The sequence below is a fragment of the Notolepis coatsorum genome (genome assembly GCF_963971535.1).
Source record: "Notolepis coatsorum genome assembly, chromosome: 1".
Lineage (NCBI taxonomy): Eukaryota > Metazoa > Chordata > Actinopteri > Aulopiformes > Paralepididae > Notolepis > Notolepis coatsorum.
The window spans coordinates 177,109,239-177,131,048 of record NC_140165.1 but is presented as its reverse complement, the minus strand read 5'-3'; the positions used below and the strand labels follow the sequence as shown (position 1 = coordinate 177,131,048).

The window sequence follows — 21,810 nt, the reverse complement described above, 5'->3', positions numbered from 1 at the left end:
GAGACGAGGTAAGAACACTATCAAATCTTGCGTTGATCTGATATTTCTTTCTCCCGCGATCGAAGCTATCTGTGTGGAATGCAGGGAACAAAATTTGCTTTTAGGCTTACCAGCCAAGGTGACTGGTAGATTAAAAAAACTACCAGCCAGGCAGATTTTTTACCAGCCAAAAATTTGAAATAGCTTTTTAGTATATCGCCATGTGTTATTATTATTACTATATACAGGGCTCTACGCTAACCTTTTCCCCTGGGAGCACATGTGCTCCTAAATAATATTAAAATTAGGAGCACACAAAGAAATTTAGGAGCACAGTGAACATTTTTCAAGTAACAGAGTTTATTAACAAACTATTTATTACATGCATATTATACTGTGCGTGCGTGTGCATACTAAGGGTCAACATCTGTGCAATAGCACATATCACCAAAATCACACATTGGCCCATGCCTACTGTAAGAGCCAATTTACATGGTTGTAGTGCCATATGTTATATTTTATGCATTTGTTTGGATTTATGTATTTATGATGAATTCTGCCTGTAATACATTGTGCCTGCCAGCCTGCCAAATTGAGTTTGTGGCATCAGTTCCCGTTGCTCACCAGTAGGTGACATACGTAGCTACTTAATGAGTAACGGGACTGATGACAGGCAGGTGTGTTTGGTTACCGGTAGAGCCAAACAGTTTTTGACCGTCAAGTCGTCAAGTCGTCAAGTCGTCAAGTCGTCACGTCGACACGGCACGTTGTTTTGTTATCGTTTTGTTTGTAGTGTATAGTGTTTGTTTGTTCTTTTGAAGGTATCGTTGGCATTTGCTTTGTATCGCATGCAATTGGTGCATACGTTAATTATGTGGTAAATAAACCCATTTGGGGTACTAGTGGAACGGACCTTGTGGACATTCATTCCTTTCACCAGACGGTATACAACAGCGACCACAGACGCGTCAACTATAGGTTTTTAGCCGGTAACAGCCTCCTCAAGGGCTTATAGTTTTATTGTTTTTGTTAAAGTCAAGTTGGCCCTTATACAAGTCAAAAACTAGTGCTCGTTGAGAACACATGAAGAGCAAGTCAAAAACTAGTGCTCTTTAGTATAAAGGTGGATTGAGAACCACACCAAGAGCAAAGCAAGTCAAAAACTTGCTCATCAGTAAAGTGGATCAGCCAGAACCACAGCAAGACGAGCAAAGTAGGTTTAAGCTTTGCGCAACAAGAAACGTTGAGGACAGCGGGGAAGCCATTCAGCCTCGCTTTGATGCGCGCGCGGAGCTGATGCGTTGAGGACTGCGTGGGATTTGCGCAGTTCCAGCTGTTGGATGTCAACTTAGCCATGAGCTGAGAAGCGCTGAACGTCAACCTACTCATCAGAGCTCCGACTACAACCAACGGTACCCAACGTCAGCTGCCAACATTTTCCGTGGTAGGCTACAAGCCGAGGTAAGGTAGCGCTACCCCTTTTTTTGGCCATGGTAAATGTGTGCACACAACTCTTACGTTTTGCGAGCATAAAGTCCAATGCATTGGTAGCTGAAAATAGACTGCGCGTACCAGTCTACCGTTAACTTTGATTTGTTTGTGCGCGCCACCGTTGAATCCGTTATGTGCGCCACGCACAACTATCGTTGACTGTTTGAATCCCTTCGTGCGCGCCGGGCATAACGTTATTGCTTCAATCATTTCACTGCTGATTGTCAACATGAGCGTTGCGGATGACAATCAAGACATTAATAATGAGCAACTCGTCGGTGCAGAGGCGGCTGTGAAAACTGTCACAATGGAAAAAAGGGAAATTAAACTGACCTTAAAGGCTGTAATGGAAAAATTGGGAAAATTGGAAAATAAAAGATCAGATAAATTAAATAAGGCAAAAAAGTTGTACAAAATGATGGAGGTATTTATGCACAATGCTGACGTGACAGGGGTACAAGGTGTATTATGTGAATATGTTAGGCTGTGTGAGACAGCCAAATCTGTACAAAATGAATTTATGAATACGTCAACTATGTCCCCGGACGAAAATGCATTACAAACTGCCTGGTTTGGGTCAAGAATAAACACGTTGGAAAGCTTCCACGTGCATGTTGAGAGTTGGCTGGCACAAAATATGGCAATTACAAATAGCCAGGGTGAAGTGCACTCAGAACCTGTGCACACAGAGGATGTGCACACTGTCTGTGTAGACACAGAGGCTGTGCACACAGAGGATGTGCACACAAGGGAGGTGCACACTGTCAGTGCACCCACAGATGACGTGCGCCCAGACAACATACAAACAGTGGTTGATGATGTGAAACCAAACGACAGTATTTCAAATATCTCCTTTGGACGCTCACAAGGCAGCAGAAAGAGTGGTAGCAGTGCCAGCTCTGAACGCCTCATAGCAGAGGCTAAAAGAGCATCACTGCTGGTGAAAGCAGCGTACTTAAAGGAGAGACAAGCTCTGGAGGATCAAGAGCAAGTGTTAAGGAGGAAAAAGGAGCAGCTTGAAATGGAGGCTGAGTTGGCTGTATCCACTGCCCATTTGGCTGTTCTGCATACTACGTCAGATGCAGGGAGACGGTCACGAACCTCTAGCCAAAGGCATGTGGGAAATCACACCGGACCTCCTCATTCAAGCCATACTGTGCTAAATCCGACAGCACAGCAATTCAGCATTCCTATGCCAGAGCCTGTTGTCAAGCCAAAGGTTAAACCTTACCTCTTCCACATGCCCTCACAAGGTGGAGCTGCTGCACAACCAACCCTCTTCCACTTGCCATCACAAGGTGGAGCTGCTGCACAACCAACCCTCTTCCACATGCCATCACAAGGTGGAGCTGCTGCACAACCACCCCTCTTTCACATGCCATCACAAGGTGGAGCTGCTGCACAACCACCCCTCTTTCACATGCCATCACAAGGTGGAGCTGCTGCACAACCACCCCTCTTTCACATGCCACCACAAAGTAGAGCTGCTGTCCAACCACAATTGTATCAACCTTTTCAAATGCCACCACAAGGTGGAGCTGCTGTGCAACCACAACTGTATCAACCTTGTCAAGTACAACTTCAAGGAGACTTGAGTACAGTCCTGCAACGGCAGAATGAAATCACTAATGCTCTTGTGCAACAACAGCTCACAATGTCTCTACCATCCAGAAACATCCCTGCCTTTGATGGTGACCCGCTTCACTACAGGAGCTTCATAAGATCCTTTGAGCACAATATTGAAGCAAAGGCCAACAAAGCTGATTGTTTATATTTTTTGGAACAGTTCACAAAAGGACAACCACGTGAGCTGGTAAGGAGTTGTCAGCACATGATGCCAGACCGTGGTTATGACATGGCCAAAGGTCTCCTGAAAGAACATTTCGGGAATGAATTTAAGATCGCTACGTCATATATCGAAAAGGCCTTGGCCTGGCCCGCAGTTAAGGCTGAAGATGTAAAGGCACTACAGGACTATTCTCTGTTCCTGCGCAACTGTTGCAACGTGATGACAGAGATGCAACACATGCAGGAGCTTGACATGCCTACCAACATGCGCATGATTATAACCAAGCTGCCCTACCGATTTAGGGAAAGATGGAGGACAACAGCTTATGAGCTAATTGAGCGACGACATCATAGAGCTGTTTTTAATGATCTGGTCACATTCGTGGAACGTCAGGTCAGGATCCTTTCTGACCCACTTTTCGGTGACATCCAGGATAAACCAACCATAAAGGATGGATTGAGCAACAGGAGCAAGTTCCAGCCTCAGTACAAGTTTGGCAGAGCTGAAGGCAACAGCTTTGCTACAACTGTCACACGTCTGGACTCCAAGGACCCAGACTCAGGCTCTGTCCATAGGGGACAGGATAGCGGAGCATATTCAGGCTCTGTCCATAGGGGACATGATTCCAAAGCCAATTCAGGCTCTGTCCATAGAGGACAGGATAGCAGAGCATACTCAGGCTCTGTCCATAGGGGACATGATTTCAAAGTCAATTCAGGCTCTGTCCATAGGGGGCAGGATTTTGAAATGGAGAAATCTGAGTCTTGTGTATGCTGCTTTCAGGATCACTCTCTGTCAGAGTGCCCGCTGCTGAAAGGCAAGAACCACAATGATAAAATTATTTTCATAAAGCAAAATAGGATTTGTTTCGGATGTTTGTGTTCCGGTCACATGAGTGCTGGTTGCGACAAGCGCCTAACCTGCAAGGTTTGTGAGAAAAAACATCCAACCGTACTTCACATTGACAGGCCTTACCTCAGCACATACCAGCAGCCTAATTCATCTGCAAGTGTCACTTCAGCTGTCAAGTCAAGTGTCACTATAGCCACGCAGACGTGTGGTCTTACTGGGGCCGGCGGAGGAAATTGTAAGCTGTCCATTCTGCCAGTCCAAGTCAAGTCCACAAATGGAAAGATACTGCAAACATACGCCTTTCTCGACCCTGGCAGTTCTGCAACATTTTGTTCTGAGCATTTAATGAGTGCATTGGATGTGACTGGACCACAGACTAGCTTCCTTCTGCGCACTTTGAGCCAGGAGCAGGTGGTATCAAGTACCTCACTGAAAGGTTTGGAGGTCTCTGGTCTCAATGGGGACACTTTCTATAGCCTCCCAGAAGTCCTTTCACAAAGGAAAATGCCTGTGACAAGTGACAATGTTGTATCACAGGAAGATTTGCTGAAGTGGCCTTACCTGTCCCATGTCCAAATTCCCAGCATAAAGGCAAATGTTGATCTATTGATTGGTACCAATGCTCCCAGGTTATTGGAACCTTGGGAGGTGATCAACGGCCGTGGAAATGGTCCGTATGCTATGAGAACTGTTCTGGGCTGGGTGGTCAACGGGCCCCTGCAAGAAAATAATGGTCCTGAAAATGGGATTTCAGTGGCCACTGTCAATATGATTTCCGTGAGCAGATTGGAAGAGACACTGAGCAACCTGGGAACTTCACTGAACAACCAGATTTCGGTGTGCCATCCCTTGAGTTTCCTTGGCCCAGTTACACTTCCTGCCAAGTCCATGCTGCTCAAACTGTGGAGAAGAGTGTGCAGCTGGGATGAAAACATTCCCAATGACATTGAGCGCCAATGGACAAGATGGCGGGAGATTTCATTGACATTTGCAACTCTGCAGCTCCTCTGCAGAGTTTTTAGAGGCCTTCCCAGACGAGAACGGCTTGGGGTGCTCGGTGCTTAAAGGCCAAGACATTGATCTTGGAATGACCATTGACCGGGCTTGGAAGTTTGTTATGCACGAGGCGATAGTCTCAAATATTGATTTGTTTTGTGGTTATATGGCATTGATTTGTTTTGTGGTTATATGGCACACTTTGGCTCTTTTTGTTTTTCATTTTATGTTATAATTGTTATATGTTATGACATTTAACAATTAGAGGCCGGCGTGTAAGAGCCAATTTACATGGTTGTAGTGCCATATGTTATATTTTATGCATTTGTTTGGATTTATGTATTTATGATGAATTCTGCCTGTAATACATTGTGCCTGCCAGCCTGCCAAATTGAGTTTGTGGCATCAGTTCCCGTTGCTCACCAGTAGGTGACATACGTAGCTACTTAATGAGTAACGGGACTGATGACAGGCAGGTGTGTTTGGTTACCGGTAGAGCCAAACAGTTTTTGACCGTCAAGTCGTCAAGTCGTCAAGTCGTCAAGTCGTCACGTCGACACGGCACGTTGTTTTGTTATCGTTTTGTTTGTAGTGTATAGTGTTTGTTTGTTCTTTTGAAGGTATCGTTGGCATTTGCTTTGTATCGCATGCAATTGGTGCATACGTTAATTATGTGGTAAATAAACCCATTTGGGGTACTAGTGGAACGGACCTTGTGGACATTCATTCCTTTCACCAGACGGTATACAACAGCGACCACAGACGCGTCAACTATAGGTTTTTAGCCGGTAACAGCCTCCTCAAGGGCTTATAGTTTTATTGTTTTTGTTAAAGTCAAGTTGGCCCTTATACCTACTACTAGACACAAAGGATATCGGTTGTCAAGCTGCTTTTGTATGTTGTACTGTTGTCACAATACCAACATTTTGACATGTGAGCGCCCCGCTACAAGCCCCATTTCATGGGTCCATGAGGAAGGATAATAATGATAATCTAGCGTTGATTTCAGGAAGATTATATAATCAGGCAAAAAATTGAAGTGGATTCCACTAAAACGCTATTATTGCGTATTTTTCCTGGTATTACTAAGAATCACCCAAACTATATTCATATTCAAAACAGAAATGTACGGATGAAAAAATAATCAGTTTTTTGCATGTTGACCAGAAGCAACTCACTGACAATCTACGGTGTTATTAGATCCATAGCTATAATATAAAATATAGGTTTAGCTCTACAAACAATGTGAGCATTTACATGGGGTTAATGGATGGCAAGGCCAGATGCACTTCCCGGAAGGGGCGTGGGCGTGGCACCCAATGTGTTAACAGGCACAGCATTTTCAAAGGAGAACTTTCATCTTCCTTTTGAAGAGCCGTCTGACAGTCATTTCCCTCGCGCACGGTCATGTCGTCAGTAACCCCCCCCCCCCCCCCCCCCTTCTGAGCACCAGCTAAGAATAGCATATCTTTATTGTCCCTTCACAGACAATACAAGATAATATTACCTGCTGCCACGCACATGCAATAATTGGCAGTGCAGGCTGGGTAGTAAGCAAAGTGCCTGAACCACTCTGCTGTGAATATTCTTGGACATAGTTGTGTGTGTGAGAGTGGCTACTATCTGTGTGCAGTCTTGCCAAGCGTGCCATCCCTGCCCAGTCAGACGGAGAGTGTGTGGCCGCTGGCAGATGGGAAGTGAGACTAAAGCCGGCTGTTCAGTTTACTCATCGTCTCACTCTCCACCTTTTTTTTATTATTATCTTTTTTCCCCTTTTTCTGCTTTTCTCCCATCCCAATGTTAGTTGTTATGCCAATTCCCAACCCCCTTCCTGGTCGTTGCGCACTCTACCCCCTACCGTCGGTCTGGGAGGGCGGAGACTATCACATGTTTCCTCCGACACATGTGTAGCCGCTGCCAGCCCACCGCTTCTTTTCACCTGGCAGCGCGGACTCACTGGGAGAGTGTAACATGTGGAAGGTCACACTACCTCTCCCAGATCCTTCCCTTGCTGTGCAGGCGCCCCGACCAAACTGTAGGAGTCGCTGTTTAACAACGACCAGGACCCACCCTCGCCGGGTTTCCCACCCGCTAACACTGCCAATTGTGTTAGTATGGATGGTCGGCCAACCCGGAAGCACCACAGCTGGATTCTATCCCACTGTCTCTGTGGTGGTAGATAGCCGATTAGTCCACTGCGCTACCTGGCCGACCCTCACTCTCCACTGTTAACTCATTCAGCGCCAGCGTGTATCCCCATCCCTGTGGTCAATGGGCCAGGCTTTAAAAGATAGGCATTTTCACGATGCGTCACGATGTTTGCAGAGCTATATCTATATTCTATATTATAGCTATGGAGACAATACTATGGCTCATTTGACAGTCACTGTTACGTACCCCAGTGGGGAGACGCAACACAAGGCCACAGACATGGTAAGTGAGGGTGCAGTGACACAAAACTCAGAGACAATTTGCAAAATAATAATATTTATTTCACAAAATTCAAATCAGCAACACAGAGAGCAAGGAGGACTTACCAGTGTGCACCAAATGAAATATCAAAAAGAAATAAAAGCCCACCCCCCCTTTACAGGCGCAGACACCCCAAAGTACAGGTGGTGGTGCTCACTTCTAAAGCTGGTGTCTTTAACAGTAGGTCACCTACGTGATGCAAAATGTAGACCCAGGGTATCTTTCTGTCCTCAATGTCCCTGTGTGCAAAACAAAAGATTAATAAACAAGAAAAACAATCACCATAGGCTGGGTGACGAGGAATAAACAAATACACAAACAGGTTATGGGCAAAACAGAAATGTACAACTACCAAACTAATGCCAAACAGGCCACAGCTCTATACAACACACAAACAGCACGAAACTATACTAAAGTCCTAAACTAACTGACAGCACAAAGTGCCAGAGCCTTCACCAGCTCTATACCAAAGACACAAAGATGAGCTCCCACACAGACTAGGGTTTCCGTTAGAAAAAATTGTTGCCGGCCTCAGTGTCCGGTAGATTTCAATCTACCGGTCAAATGAGAGAAATTCCGGTCAGAGTTTATTGAGCTTAAAAACAATTGATAGGCAAAAGAATGACAACAAAACAAAATAATGACATCATCAAGGCATAGATTTATAATATTTTTACTTAAAACTAGGCTACTTTTGCGTATAAAGTCATTATATTCCAAATAAAATAAGTCCCGAGACTCGTGCTGCTGCCGACTTTAAATCAAATAGGTGTCTGTGGGCAGTCGCCCGACATTAATAAACAACAGTCTGTTATAATCACATTTTTATGAGCTAACGAATTCCGTTATATTGGACATTTGTATTAATTATATCAAGCGAAGAACTGAGAAATTTGGCAGAGAGAGACGGCAACATTATCGTGGGTTTGCGTGACGACTCTCCACCTCGCAACGACTTATTTGCAAAGAGTATGGCGCTGCAGAGCAGCTGATTCAGCTGTTATTGGCTCTTTTCTGGGGACCGCACAGCAGCGCCCCCCACCCAACATTGAATTGAAAATGGCTGAATTGGAGTACTGCTGGAATACTGCATTGTGCTGCTGCTGCTCCGGCTCTGCAGCTTCACAAAAGTTCGCACACCCAGCACTAAGCTCTCGCTGACAACGTCGTTGTCATTATTAGAAGCAACGAGGAAACAAATGTAATGATCGTTTCGTTCATCGCATAGGCTATTTAATTTTAGCCTATTTTAATACAATTCAAAGAATCAAATTGTGCTTAGACTCAGGGAATTATTTTCACCGGACATTAAGACCGGAGAGATTAAATATGTCGGACTTCAACAGATTTTGCCGGTCAAATACCGGTAATTACCGGCTAACGGAAACGCTGACACAGACACAGACCAAGTATAATTACCACCACACACAGACCAAGTATAGTTAACTTACCACCACACACAGGGTTAAAAATCGCGCTGAGGCATGGATGCACACTGAAATACTGGCCGCTATGAAAACCAGAGACAAAAAATGCTCTGAACTTCATAAAAGTCAGACAAAGCTTTCCAAAAGCTCAAACAGTGAACTCCAAGCCCACATGGTTGAACAAAAAATTCAAAGAAACAGACTAAGAAATGACGTAAACACCATGATCAGAACCGCAAAAAGAAATTTCATCAACGACAAAACTGAGGAAAACAAAAACAAACCCTGCGAACTTTGGAAATTACTCAATCAACTAGGCTGCAGTAAAAAACTTAAAACCAGATTCTCAAACATAAACATAAAGACGGACAACACGCTCATCACAGACAAGCTGGATGTAGCCAATTACTTAAACATCTTTTTCACAAACATAGCCACAACACTGGTAAACAAACTACCCTCCCACTCAGGGCATTATGGGGTAGAAGTAGTAGCATACTACAAAAACCTAGGGGTCCACAAAGACTACTTCAAACTTGAAATGGTAACAACTGATGAGGTACTCAAAAAATTGAGCGCCCTCCAACCTAACAAGGCCACTGGCCATGACAACATCCCCTCCAAATTCCTCAGAGACGCAGCAGCCGCCATCACCCCAGTCATCACACACATAATAAACCTCTCTATAAAACAGGGGCACGTCCCCAAGGACTTCAAAATTGCGAGAGTGACCCCTCTGCACAAAAAGGGCAGCAAATTAGACCCAGGCAACTACCGCCCTGTTTCTATTCTTACCTCCATCTCGAAAGTCATGGAGAAAATAGTCTACGAACAGGTCGAAAAGTACCTGGCGGAGAAAAATCGAATCTACGAATTCCAATCTGGCTTCAGAACGTCCCACTCCACTGACGCATGCCTCCTCTATTTGAACGACCACATCAAACGAGGTGGACGCGGGCAAATACTGCGGCATGGTCATGCTGGACCTACAAAAGGCCTTCGACACTGTCAATCACTCCATTCTAATGGACAAGCTAAAAGCAATTTGTTTTGATAGCTTATCAGTGAGCTGGATGCAATCCTACCTGGAGGGGAGAGAACATATGGTAGAGGTAAACGGTACTCTATCCCCCCCCCCTCACAGTGAGCTGTGGTGTTCCACAAGGAAGCATACTAGGACCGCTACTCTTCCTAATTTATGCAAATGACATGTCGTCAGCCTGTGACTGCAACTTGTTCCTGTTTGCGGACGACTCAGCCCTGCTGGTCTCTGACAAGAACAAGTTGCAGGTTGAAAAGACCCTCAGCACGGAACTAGGCAAAATCTGCATATGGCTCGCTGATAACAAACTATCATTACACATGGGCAAAACAGAGTCCATTCTCTTCGGTTCAAATAACAAACTCAGCAAGACCGACGGCTTCTCAGTTACAGTGGGTGACAATATTGTCACAAGGAAAGACGGAATTACCTACCTGGGTTCCATCCTAGAGGCAAATCTTTCCTGTGACAAAATGGCATCCAATGTAATAAAAAAAGTCAACCAACGAACTAGATTCTTGTACCGGATCTCCTCTCTGGTAAACAAGAATACCCTGAAGACTCTGGCAGGAGCACTCATTCAAGGGTACTATGACTATGCGTGCACCTCATGGTACCAACGCACCTCAAAGGCGCTTAAAACAAAATTACAAACATCACAAAACAAACTGGTCAGACTACTACTTGACCTGAACCCCAGAACCCACCTCACCCCTGCCCACTTTGACAACCTAGGAGGGCTTAGAGTAGACGACAGAGTACAGCAACTTGCAATGGGCCTGGTCTACAAGATACACTATACGACCGGGGTGCCCATGTACATGTCAAAATACTTCCCAAAGGTCAGTGAATACCACAACCACTACACCAGAGGAAGCTCAACAAATCATGTTAAACCCAGATTCGGCTCAAACAAGGGACTAAACACGTTTCGCAATTATGCCACAACAATGTGGAACGCCCTACCCAAAGCCGTAAAGGAATGTGAATCCCTGCCCACATTCAAAACTGCTCTTAAAGAGCATCTACGGGAGGCTGCAATTCGAAACTGGCCACCGTAAATGCCCAAAACCCCCACCACCTCCTAATAGACAGTCTCCTCCCCACCGCATGTATATATTCTCTCCCCGCCGTATGTATATTTCCCTCCCACCCACCCACCCCCTCCTAATGTACAGTCCCCTCCCCATCATATGTATATACTCTGTCAGGATCTAGGGGTAACAGTACCGTTTGAATACCGTTTATGTCACAAATGTATCAGTACTAAATACCTATATGTCCCTATGCCATAAATGTCATGTATGTTGTGTATGTCATAAATGTCTATGAATTGAAAATGGGGGACCCTGATGGAAACAAGAAAAACGTCTTTCTCAGGTCTGCATCCCCTTAACAATTGTATGTATTGAGCCGTACTGTATTGTACCCAGTGATGCCGGTAACGCGTTACTAAGTAACGCGTTATTGTAATCTGATTACTTTTCCCCGAAAATAGTAATCTAACGCGTTAATCTTTAAAAGCCAGTAATCTGATTGCAGTTACTTGTCCAAGTGGCTGTGCGTTACTATTTCGTTACTATCTCATCATAAATTCATAATGCAGGCGGAATGCAGTATTTTATTTCGTTTTCGACAAAAAAATACATTTTTGAGCTGTTTTTCTTATTTGGGAGTGACGTGGTGTGGCAGTGAAAGGGTTACACAAGAATGTGTCCCGCGGCGTGACTGGACTCTCTGTCTGTGAGTGACTCTGCTTTGGCCCAATCACATTCCCCATCCACAGTCTGCGAATCAGAGGCAGAGTAGGGCGGGTCTTCACAGCACGTCATGTGACATATGCGCCAATCGTGTGACAGCAGGGCTCCGTTGCATTCGTCTGAGAATTCCACCCCAAAACGCTTGTCTAAACGAAGTGAAACCGCAAGAAGACTTTTGCGGTTTCTGTTCAGACTTCCACCCGAAAACGCTCGTCTAAACGTAGCCTCAGTCAAAATACTGTCTACCGCTAAAAACAGCACATCCAATTGCATTGAAAGCATCTGGAATCACAACACTACGACGCTTCGACTAGGTACAGGAGGACTCGGAGGCCAGCCAAACAGCAAAAGAGAGAGATTGTTTCTTTCCCTATTGATTAATGTATATTTGATGGTGGCAGAGCAAAAGCTCTTATTTGCCAGATTTACAGTTAATTTACATGTTAAAGAGAGACTGATTGTATGTTTATAGAGAGACATTTATAAAAACAATTTAATAGTTACAGTTGATATAATTGAATACCGTACTTTTCGCACTATAAGCCGCACCCGACTATAAGCCGCAGCAGCTAAATTGAATGATGTGTACATATATAAGCCGCACTGGACTATAAGCCGCAGGTGTTTTAATGTTTAATTACCATATGTAATTACCATTGGGACACAATACTGTCGGACAAATAACAAGAATTAACTCATTTACAAGTTGTATTAAGTTTAGCAAATAAGGGAACAGATAAATAACATTTCAATGCAGTCAAAAAAGCAATATTTTGATTTTAACATTTTCGGGTTTGGTCACATCGAGTCACATATAAGCCGCACCGTTATATAAGCCGCAGGGTCGAAAAATGGGGGAAAAAGCTGCGGCTTATAGTCCGAAAAGTATGGTAGTTCAGCCTGCATTTGTTAGATGTGAATGGATACACTGGTTTTGTAAAACCACTGGCTGGCTGCTCTAATGCTGTGAGCATCATAGACTGTTGCTTTACCATACTTGATGGTACAGAAGCTGAAGCACTAGTTTAACAATTTACGTTATGTGCAGAGAAACAAGTTAAAAACAATTTATGCACTTTCAATAAAGCGTTTAAAAAAAACTGTTGGGGGAACGACGATGACTTCGTAACCTAGTTACTTTCAAAGTAACTAAGTTACTCTGATAATCAAGTAATCAGTAAAGTAACTTGGATTACTTTTTAAAGGAGTAATCAGTAATCAGTAATCGGATTACTTTTACAAGTAATCTGTGGCATCACTGATTGTACCCATTCTGCAATCTGTTAAATAAAGTTTTCATTCATTCATTCATTCATTCATTCATTCACACCAAACGAACCAGGGAGCTCACTAACACTGAAACAAAATGGGTATATGAAGGGATGTGGAGCAGGGTTTCCGTTAGATTTTTTTTGCAGGTCTGAGTAGGGGTGGACGGTATAAACGGTATACGGTATTAATTTGCTCTACGGTATGGATTTTGACTATACCGTGTAACCGGTAGAGTAGCTCTAAAATAGCAATGACGTCATGTAACCACAGCGCGACTATTTCAATGGCATTTGCCCCTAAAAATAGATATAATTAGTCATAGATAATAGATATGTGCAAACTGGAAAAAGTTATTTAGGAGGCTTCGCGCAGTGGGCGTGTCAACACGCAATTGTCATTTCATAATAAACACATATCACCGCGGCGCACAGCAAGTTTCAATTTCAGTTCCTGGCATTTTTAACCAGTGGAGAAAGGTAAGAGATGTCCCTATCGTTTTTCTTATATGAATTATTCTACATTAATAAAACATACCTGGTGATCAACTACAGTTTGCTGTAAACATTATGATATGCGTGTAGTGTTATGATAACGACGGCTGCAGCGGGAGCCGGGAGGACGGCGGAAGCAGTGGATTTGCGAATAGCATGCAGCTGCAGAGCCGCAGAGCCAGCAGCGCTTTCAGGTCAGATCCGCTCAACAGCGCCCCCCCACCCAACGGCTGAAAGCTGTGACCAGACCTGAAAGCGCCGCTGGCTCTGCGGCTCTGCAGCTACATATGCTTCTAGCAAAATCCAGCATCCAGCCCGGCTGTTTGCAATGGGAGCAGCACGGACTTGGGACTTATTTTATTTGGAATATAATGACTTTATACGCAAAAGTAGCCTAGTTTTAAGTTAAAATATTATAAATCTACATGCCTTGAGGATGTCATTCTTTATATAGCCTGCCTATCAGGCAAAAAAAATTATTCTAACGGAAACACTGATACCGTGATATATACCGTTACCGTCTATGCTTCAAATTATACCGTGATATACATTTTAGACCATACCGTCCACCCCTAGGTCTGAGTGTCCGGTAGATTTCAATCTACCGGACAAATGGGATCAATTCCTGTCGGAGTTTATTGAGCTTAAAAACAATTGATAGGCCTATATAAAGAATGACACCCTCAAGGCATTTATAATATTTTAACTTAAAACTAGGCTACTTTTGCGTATATACAGTCATTAATATATTCCAAATAAAATAAGTCCCTCGAGACTTCGTGCTGCTGCCGACTTGAGGTGTCGGTGGGCAGTCTGCCCGACATTAATAAACAGCAGTCTGTTATAATCACATTTTTATGAGCTAACGAATTCCGTTATATTGGACATTTGTATTAATTATATCAAGCGAAGAACTGAGAAATTTGGCAGAGAGAGACGGCAACATTACCGTGGGTTTGCGTGATGAATCTCCACCTCCCAACGACTTGGTGCTGGTCATAATGTCCGGTGAAAATAATTCTCTCTAAGCACAATTTGATTATTTGAATTGTATTAAAATAGGCTAAAATTAAATAGCCTATGCGATGAACGAAACAATCATTACATTTGTTTCATCGTTGCTTCACCAAGCAGGTCTCAGCGGGAGCTTGCTGCTAGATTTACGAGAAGCATGGAGCTGCAGACCCACAGAGCAGCGACGTTTTCAGGTCCGGTCGGGGGGCCGCTCAGCAGCGCCCCCCACCCAACAGCTGAATTGCCAATGGCTGAATTGGAGTACTGCACTGTGCCGGCAAAACTGGGGGGTTCTGTGGGTCTGCAGCTGCATGCTTTTCGCAAATCTAGCAGCAAGCTCCCGCTGACACAGCGTTGTCATTATTATACCTGCTTGGTGAAGCAACGATGAAACAAATGTAATGATTGTTTCGTGCATCGCATAGGCTATTTAATTTTAGCCTATTTTAATACAATTCAAATAATCAAATTGTGCTTAGAGGGAATTATTTTCACCGGACATTATAAATAAATAAAAGAAAAAAACGATCGAAAACCCAACTTTTCTCTGGTTTTGGCATTCAACGCATGGCGAGATAACTCGAATTTTTACGTGATTGGCGCTGATTGAGTTAAGGGTTTCAAATACATCGGAGGATCTTTTATCTTTATTTTAGATTTTTTAATTTTTTTTAATACTTTATTTTCGGTTCTTCAGTTTTTTATGTAAACAAGAACAGACATACAAAAAAGACAAAGGAGGAGTCAAAACAAAAATAAACGGAAATAACTAAACTAAAAGACTGCCAGACAGAAAAATAATAAAATAACAGTGTGACTTAACTCAAAGCATTACACAATGTGTACACAATGCTGATGACACAGTAGTGGTGGGCCTGATCTCTGCCAACGACGAGAGGGCCTACCTGGAAGAGGTAGAGAAGCTGTCACAGTGGTGTCGGGAGAACTGCCTCTCCCTGAACGTCAGCAAACAAAAGAGATGATTGTGGACTTCAGGAGGTCGGGGGTCAAGGACTACAGCCCCCTCAGCATCGACGGGGCACCGGTTGAGAGAGTGAACAGTTTCAAGTACCTCGGAGCCCACATATCCGAGGACTTGACATGGACCACACACATTGACAGTGTTGTGAAGAAGGCACAACAACGCCTCTACTTCCTCAGGCGCCTAAGGAAGTTCCAAGTCAGTCAGAAGATCCTTAAGAACTTCTACTCATGTACAATAGAGAGCATCCTGACTGGCAACATCACCTCCTGGTTTGGGAATAGCACTGCACAAGACCGTAGCAGACTACAAAGAGTGACACGTTCAGCCGAACGCACAATTGGAGGGGGGCTTCCCACCCTCCAGAACATTTACAACAAGCGGTGCAGGGGCAATGCTAAGAGAATCATCAAGGACTCCAGCCACCCGAACAACTGCCTCTTTGAACTACTGCGGTCAGGCAAGCGATACCGGAGTCTTAAGCCGAGCACAGAAAGACTCAGAAGAAGCTTCTATCCCCAGGCCATCAGGCTGCTCAACGAACAATAAACACTATGCAACAACCATCAAATGCACACAGCACACACACCCACACGCACACACTCACTTAAACAAACAACACACTGCAGCACCCACTCTACACACTTTAGATCACCTAAACACACTTTACACTTTATATTTATTGGTAAAGGATTTGCACTACAACTCGTACACCTTACTGTAAATTGTACCTAAATTGTACCTCATCCCATTTCTGCACTATATAGTATTGTATATTAGTACATTGCATAGAATATTGTATATTGTATGGTAACTCAGTTACTTCTATTCTGCATCGAACATTGTACATATGTCTATACTGAACACTGTGACCTTTTTGTACTTCTATTTTACATGCTATACTATTTTATTTCATACTATCTTGTCTAGCACAGTCTCTGGAGCGTAACAGTAAGAAGCATTTTGTATAAAAGTATTCTGTACTTCTGTATGACAACTATTAAAGAAACTTGAAACTTGTATAGCCAGGTGTTACAAGAGTACAGGTAAAACATGAGGTATACAGGGGTGAGTCTCTGCAGAATGCAATTATTTGTCCTTCAATGAATGGGCTCCATATGTCCGAAAAAACCTGTTGTGCTCTTTGGATCTGTAAAAGCGGATCATCTCCATCTGTATGATTGTGATCATTTCATTGAGCCATTTCTGGAAACACGGGGGTGTAGGTGATTTCCAATCGGTTAGAATAATTTTTTTTGCGGCTACTATGCCAAGCATTAGTGTCGGTTGTTCCCCCTTTGTGTACCTTAAAGATATTCTATATTGAATAACACCTTTGTATATATTATTTTAATTTTCCACCAAATTTTTCAATAAACGACTGAAAATATCTTTGCAGCATCTCTACACCTTTACCCTCATTGAGAATGCAAAGATCTATGAATATGCAAATTGGCAACAAGTAGGCCTACCCATTGATGTTTACAAGGGATTCCATGTTGGCTGCTCCTATTCTTTCAAGACATGTTGAATTTGTGGATTGTTTTTTAAATGTAGTTATTATTTTTATACCCAAATGATATTTATTCTATAGTAGTGTTCTCAGTTCAGAAACACAAATACCCATATAGTTACCTTCCCATTCTGTCACCTTTACCATCTTTACCAACTCATCGTCTGTGTAGCAGCTTCACACTTTATACCTGACGACTTCACACTTTAGTGCTCTAGTCTTTGGATTTCGGGAGAGAGTTGTTCAAGTTCACTAATATTTTTGGACCGTCTTGGATCACAGGAATACCGGTAACATAATATATATATTATATGGATTCTTAAAATTGGGGGTAATTCCCCTTTTATAGGGAATGTTTCATAATTGATTATTTAACCACTGAGGACACACAGCTCTGTCCCCTGAGAGAGACACTCCTCCTGTTGCCAAGGAGATGGACTCTCCAAGTCAGAGCTGGACTCTCCAAGTGACATCACAAAGGGCAATACTTCTGAACAGTTTGTTGAGGTTTGTTAGTCTGGCCAAGCACCAAGGAGTACATATGTCATCTTTCCCCAGTCCCAAAATTTTTATTTCAGACTTGCCAAATCCATACAAAGACTAGGCAAAAACCCATTTTCCATAATGTCCCCTCTAAAACATTGACCTGATTGGGTAAAAATGTACCTTGGTGGGCCATCCAAGTAAACTATTAGTGGCAAACACTGACGTTGTTACCCAGAAAGACTTGCAATGTACATGTCAAAATACTTCCCAAAGGTCAATGAATACCACGATCACAACACCAGAGGGAGCTCCACAAATCATGTTAAACCCAGATTCGGCTCAAACAAGGGACTAAACACGTTTTGCAATTATGCCACATCAATGTGGAACGCACTACCCAAAGCTGTAAAGGAATGTGAATCACTACCCACTTTCAAAAACACTCTAAAAAAACACCTACGGGAGACTGCAATTCGAAACTGGCCCCTGTAAATGTACAGTAAAAATGACCAAGTATGGTCTTGTCAATATTCCAATGTACAGTGTTGCTTGTACAGTTGTACAGTGTCCCCCACCCACCCCTCCTACCCAACCTCCCCCCACTCCGAGTCCTACCCAACCTCCAATGTACAGTACCCCCCCCCCACCTACCCAACCTCCTCCAATGTACAGTTTCTACGTCAAATGTATATACTTCTTTTCTGGACTCTTTTCGTATCACAAACAGTACTGTAATTGCAAATCTGGTATGTCATAAATGTATAGATGTAGCAGTACTGTCTATCTGTATGTCATATATGTTACGATGAATTGAAAATGGGGGACCCTGAAAGTCTTTCTCTGGTCTGCATCCCCTTAACAATTGTATGTATTGAACTGTACTGTACCCATTCTGCAATCTGTTAATAACGTTTTCAATCAATCAATCAATCAGCCTTGAGTGATGGATATAGACTGAAGGAGAATGTTTACTGAAACCAATCTAGATTACCTCCTCACTGCAGTCTGTCAGATGTGGAGCTACGAACAAAATTTGTCAAAAGGATGATGTGTCTTGAATTTAACACACTCCGGCAGCACCCATGTCAATGAAGCCTGACAACTACATTGTTTTTCTTGCTCTCTGCAGACTGAGCTTATGATGGATCAATGGATGGATGGTTTATCACACTCTTTTCCATTTAAATGGTGTGTGTTCACACATGTATTTGTGTATATGATTTTGAGTGTGTGCACAATCGCATACATGTGTTTATACATGCATTTGTGTTTGTGTACGTATGTGTGTTCCAGGATGAGGAGGAGTTGGTGCTGCCGCTACGCCCCAGGAGGTCTCCTCTCAACGGGCTGTGCTGCTTGACCTTCGGCCTGGTGGTGTTCATGTCTGGTCTGGTCCTGGCCTCCATTTACGTCTATCGCTACTACTTCATCCCTCACGTAAGACTGGCTATAAAGAATAGTTCCTTGCATCAGTATTATAAAGATTTGGGGATAGGAATTGGATAAAAATAGACCCTTTGAATGAAAAAGCAAACAAATGACAATTGTATTACAAAAAAAATAAGACATAAAAAGATGTAAAATAATGCTGTAATTTGTACCAAAAAATTAATAAAACAAACACTGTCAAATATCGTTATATATGTTAACCTCTTAACACTTTGGCGACCACAGTCTTGCGGCGATTTATGCCTCAGAGGACAGAGGTTTGTTTACAAACCGATGTACTTTCTAAGAGCTATATATATAATTTATAGTATTGCTATCTGTCCATTCTCATTGTCACTTGAGTGCATAAACCGTGCCTTCATAATTGTTTAAAGAAAATAAAAATCCATCGGTTGGTTGTCATTTTATAGCGTCGTGAATATAAGGTTTATCGCACTTTTCGTCTCGTCTTTTTTCCAGGAAGCTAGATAATAGGCTAAACGTTGGCGCCGTTATATCAAACTCCATTTCTGCTGTATATATACGAATGAAATAAAACAAACTGCGTAGCATCTGGACTATTACAGAGCATCTATGGATGAAATGGGGGCGGCGGGGAACGCTGATTAGTATTATTGATTAGCAATACAGTGTGCGTTCAGGTAGCCAATGTCAGTGATCGATCACGTTAGGTTTTAAAACAATGTCCAATCCAGCTGTAATTTGGGGGAATAGTATCCTACCGTCAGGCCATGTGATCGCCGGCAGCATTTCGTCATTAGTCATCGGAATCTGGTAGATCGATATGTCCATTGGCTAATCATAAATCCCATTATTCCAGGCTGAAATATGCGATCGGTAACGTGATCAAAGATGGAGGGTGTTCGTTTGGAACCGAGGCTCATATGATCCGCCCACAGACAGTGAAAAGAATTATTTTTTCAAATGCCCTCAATGATACTGCAGTGGAGCGATGGCGCCCCTAAGCGGATCTGGCCGGTATTGCATGTTTCGAAAATCAAATATGTGGGTAGGTCATGCATGTCGATCGCGGATGTTAATAGCGTTATAAATATGGAATAAAACAATAACAACTCGGTCCACAACGCATGGAATCGAATCACGAGTTAACTCGTGGACGGTCCCTATAGTGTTAACACTTTCGCGGCCACTGGGATCCGTCTAATCTCACTCTATAAGGCCAGCTTATCATAACAACCTTTCATTGTGCGTGAGGCTGTTTGTAGAGCTAAATATACTTTATATTATTGCCATCTGTCCATTGTCATTGTCAATTGACACTATAAACCAGGGGTCAGCAACCTTTTTGACATGGAGTGCCTGTTTGAAATATAGTTGTAACTAGTGTGCCTCAACAATATTCCATGCATTGTAATTTTTTTTCTCATAATCAGGTCTTTTTAATGATAATTTTTACATTATTACATCATTATTGTTATTGTTATTATTAACAATATTATTATGATGTTGTATCAACCCTAAATCTGAGTTGGGGGGGGGGGGGGGGGATGCAATGCAGACAAACAGCTACATACAGTGCGACCATTTCACTCACATTTGCCCATTCATTTTTGGACACATCACACACCATCGGTGTGTGTACTGTACGTGTGCTGTCATAGCTCCACCTACAGGCCTAATGGAGAACACCAGTAGAACACCAGGACGTGAATGGAGGGTGAATGTGAGGTGTATATCGTGTAAATAAGTTTTGATTTATCGCAAGCAGGGATGTGCACAGGACTTTAGAGGGGCAGGTGCTCGGGCGGCTACGTGGCGTAGTGGGCAAGGCGCTCGCCACAAATGCGGAGACGCTGGGCTCGCCTGTTCGAGCCCAGCGCTCCACATTGCTTTCAGTTTAGCTGGTCGTCCGTACTAATACACATTGGCCGTATTAGGGGGTGGGAAACTGATGGGTGGGGATCGGGCGTTGTGGACAGCGACTCCTACAGGTCGGTTGGTGCGCCTGCGCAGTAGAATCAGGAAGTGTCGGGGGCAGCGTGAGCCTCCCACGCGTTACTCCTCGCCACTGAGAGATCGAGCTGCGCAGGTGAAAAGATGCGACTGCTGTTACCTCAAGTACCGGAGGGGACTTGTGCTATGTATGACTTAGTCCACTTTGCAGCCGGCTTGTGGGAGGCAAGAAACAGCGTTCGTGACGGGGGAGGGTTGAATTGGATGATACGAAATTGGGATGGAAGAAAATATAGAAAATGGGAGAAAAAGTGGAAAAAAAAAAGAAAAAGATGGGCAGGTGCTCAAAGGCTGAAAAGGGCACTACACTTGTGTGTATATATTAACCGAGTGCGATTTTTAAGGGCCCTTTTCGGGCGGGGGGCCCCCTTTTTATGCTTTTTGGGGGGTTTTGGTGATCAAATATTGAATATTGAACTATAATAATCAGTGCAGGAGCTCACTTATCCTTGAAAGACACTTTTATCACTGACTTAAAAGGCCCATACATCTCCATAAATGTTCAGGGGGGAGGGAATAAGTGCTTACCCTACAGACCCCAAGAAGTGCTGTATATTCTGTATTGTTTAATATAAATGCATTTTTTATTCCAATCCCGATTTGTATTTGAGATTCCCAAATCCCATCGGACTTGACTTCTTCGTGTCCCTCAATGAGTGTAATACCAGCATTCAACTGTATGCGCCATAGCGGTTTCTATCATCATCATCATCACCACCCACGCTATGCATAAAATATATAGAGAGGAGAGGAGAGGCACGCTGAGGAGGCCGTGCAAACTGCAATGGAATATGGGGCATCGCTATCTCTTTACGTAATAT

The 21,810-nt window shown here is 43.3% G+C and overlaps 1 protein-coding gene across 2 annotated transcripts in view; it reads left to right on the top strand.

The window, feature by feature from the left end:
• itm2ca (integral membrane protein 2Ca) overlaps nucleotides 1–21,810 on the top strand; it is a 105,893-nt gene that overhangs the window by 35,761 nt on the left and 48,322 nt on the right. For both annotated transcript variants that reach the window (XM_084313916.1, XM_084313915.1), the window contains exon 2: nucleotides 18,860–19,003. In XM_084313916.1, coding sequence (XP_084170042.1) covers nucleotides 18,860–19,003 — 144 coding nt within the window. The remainder of the gene's footprint in view (nucleotides 1–18,859; nucleotides 19,004–21,810) is intronic.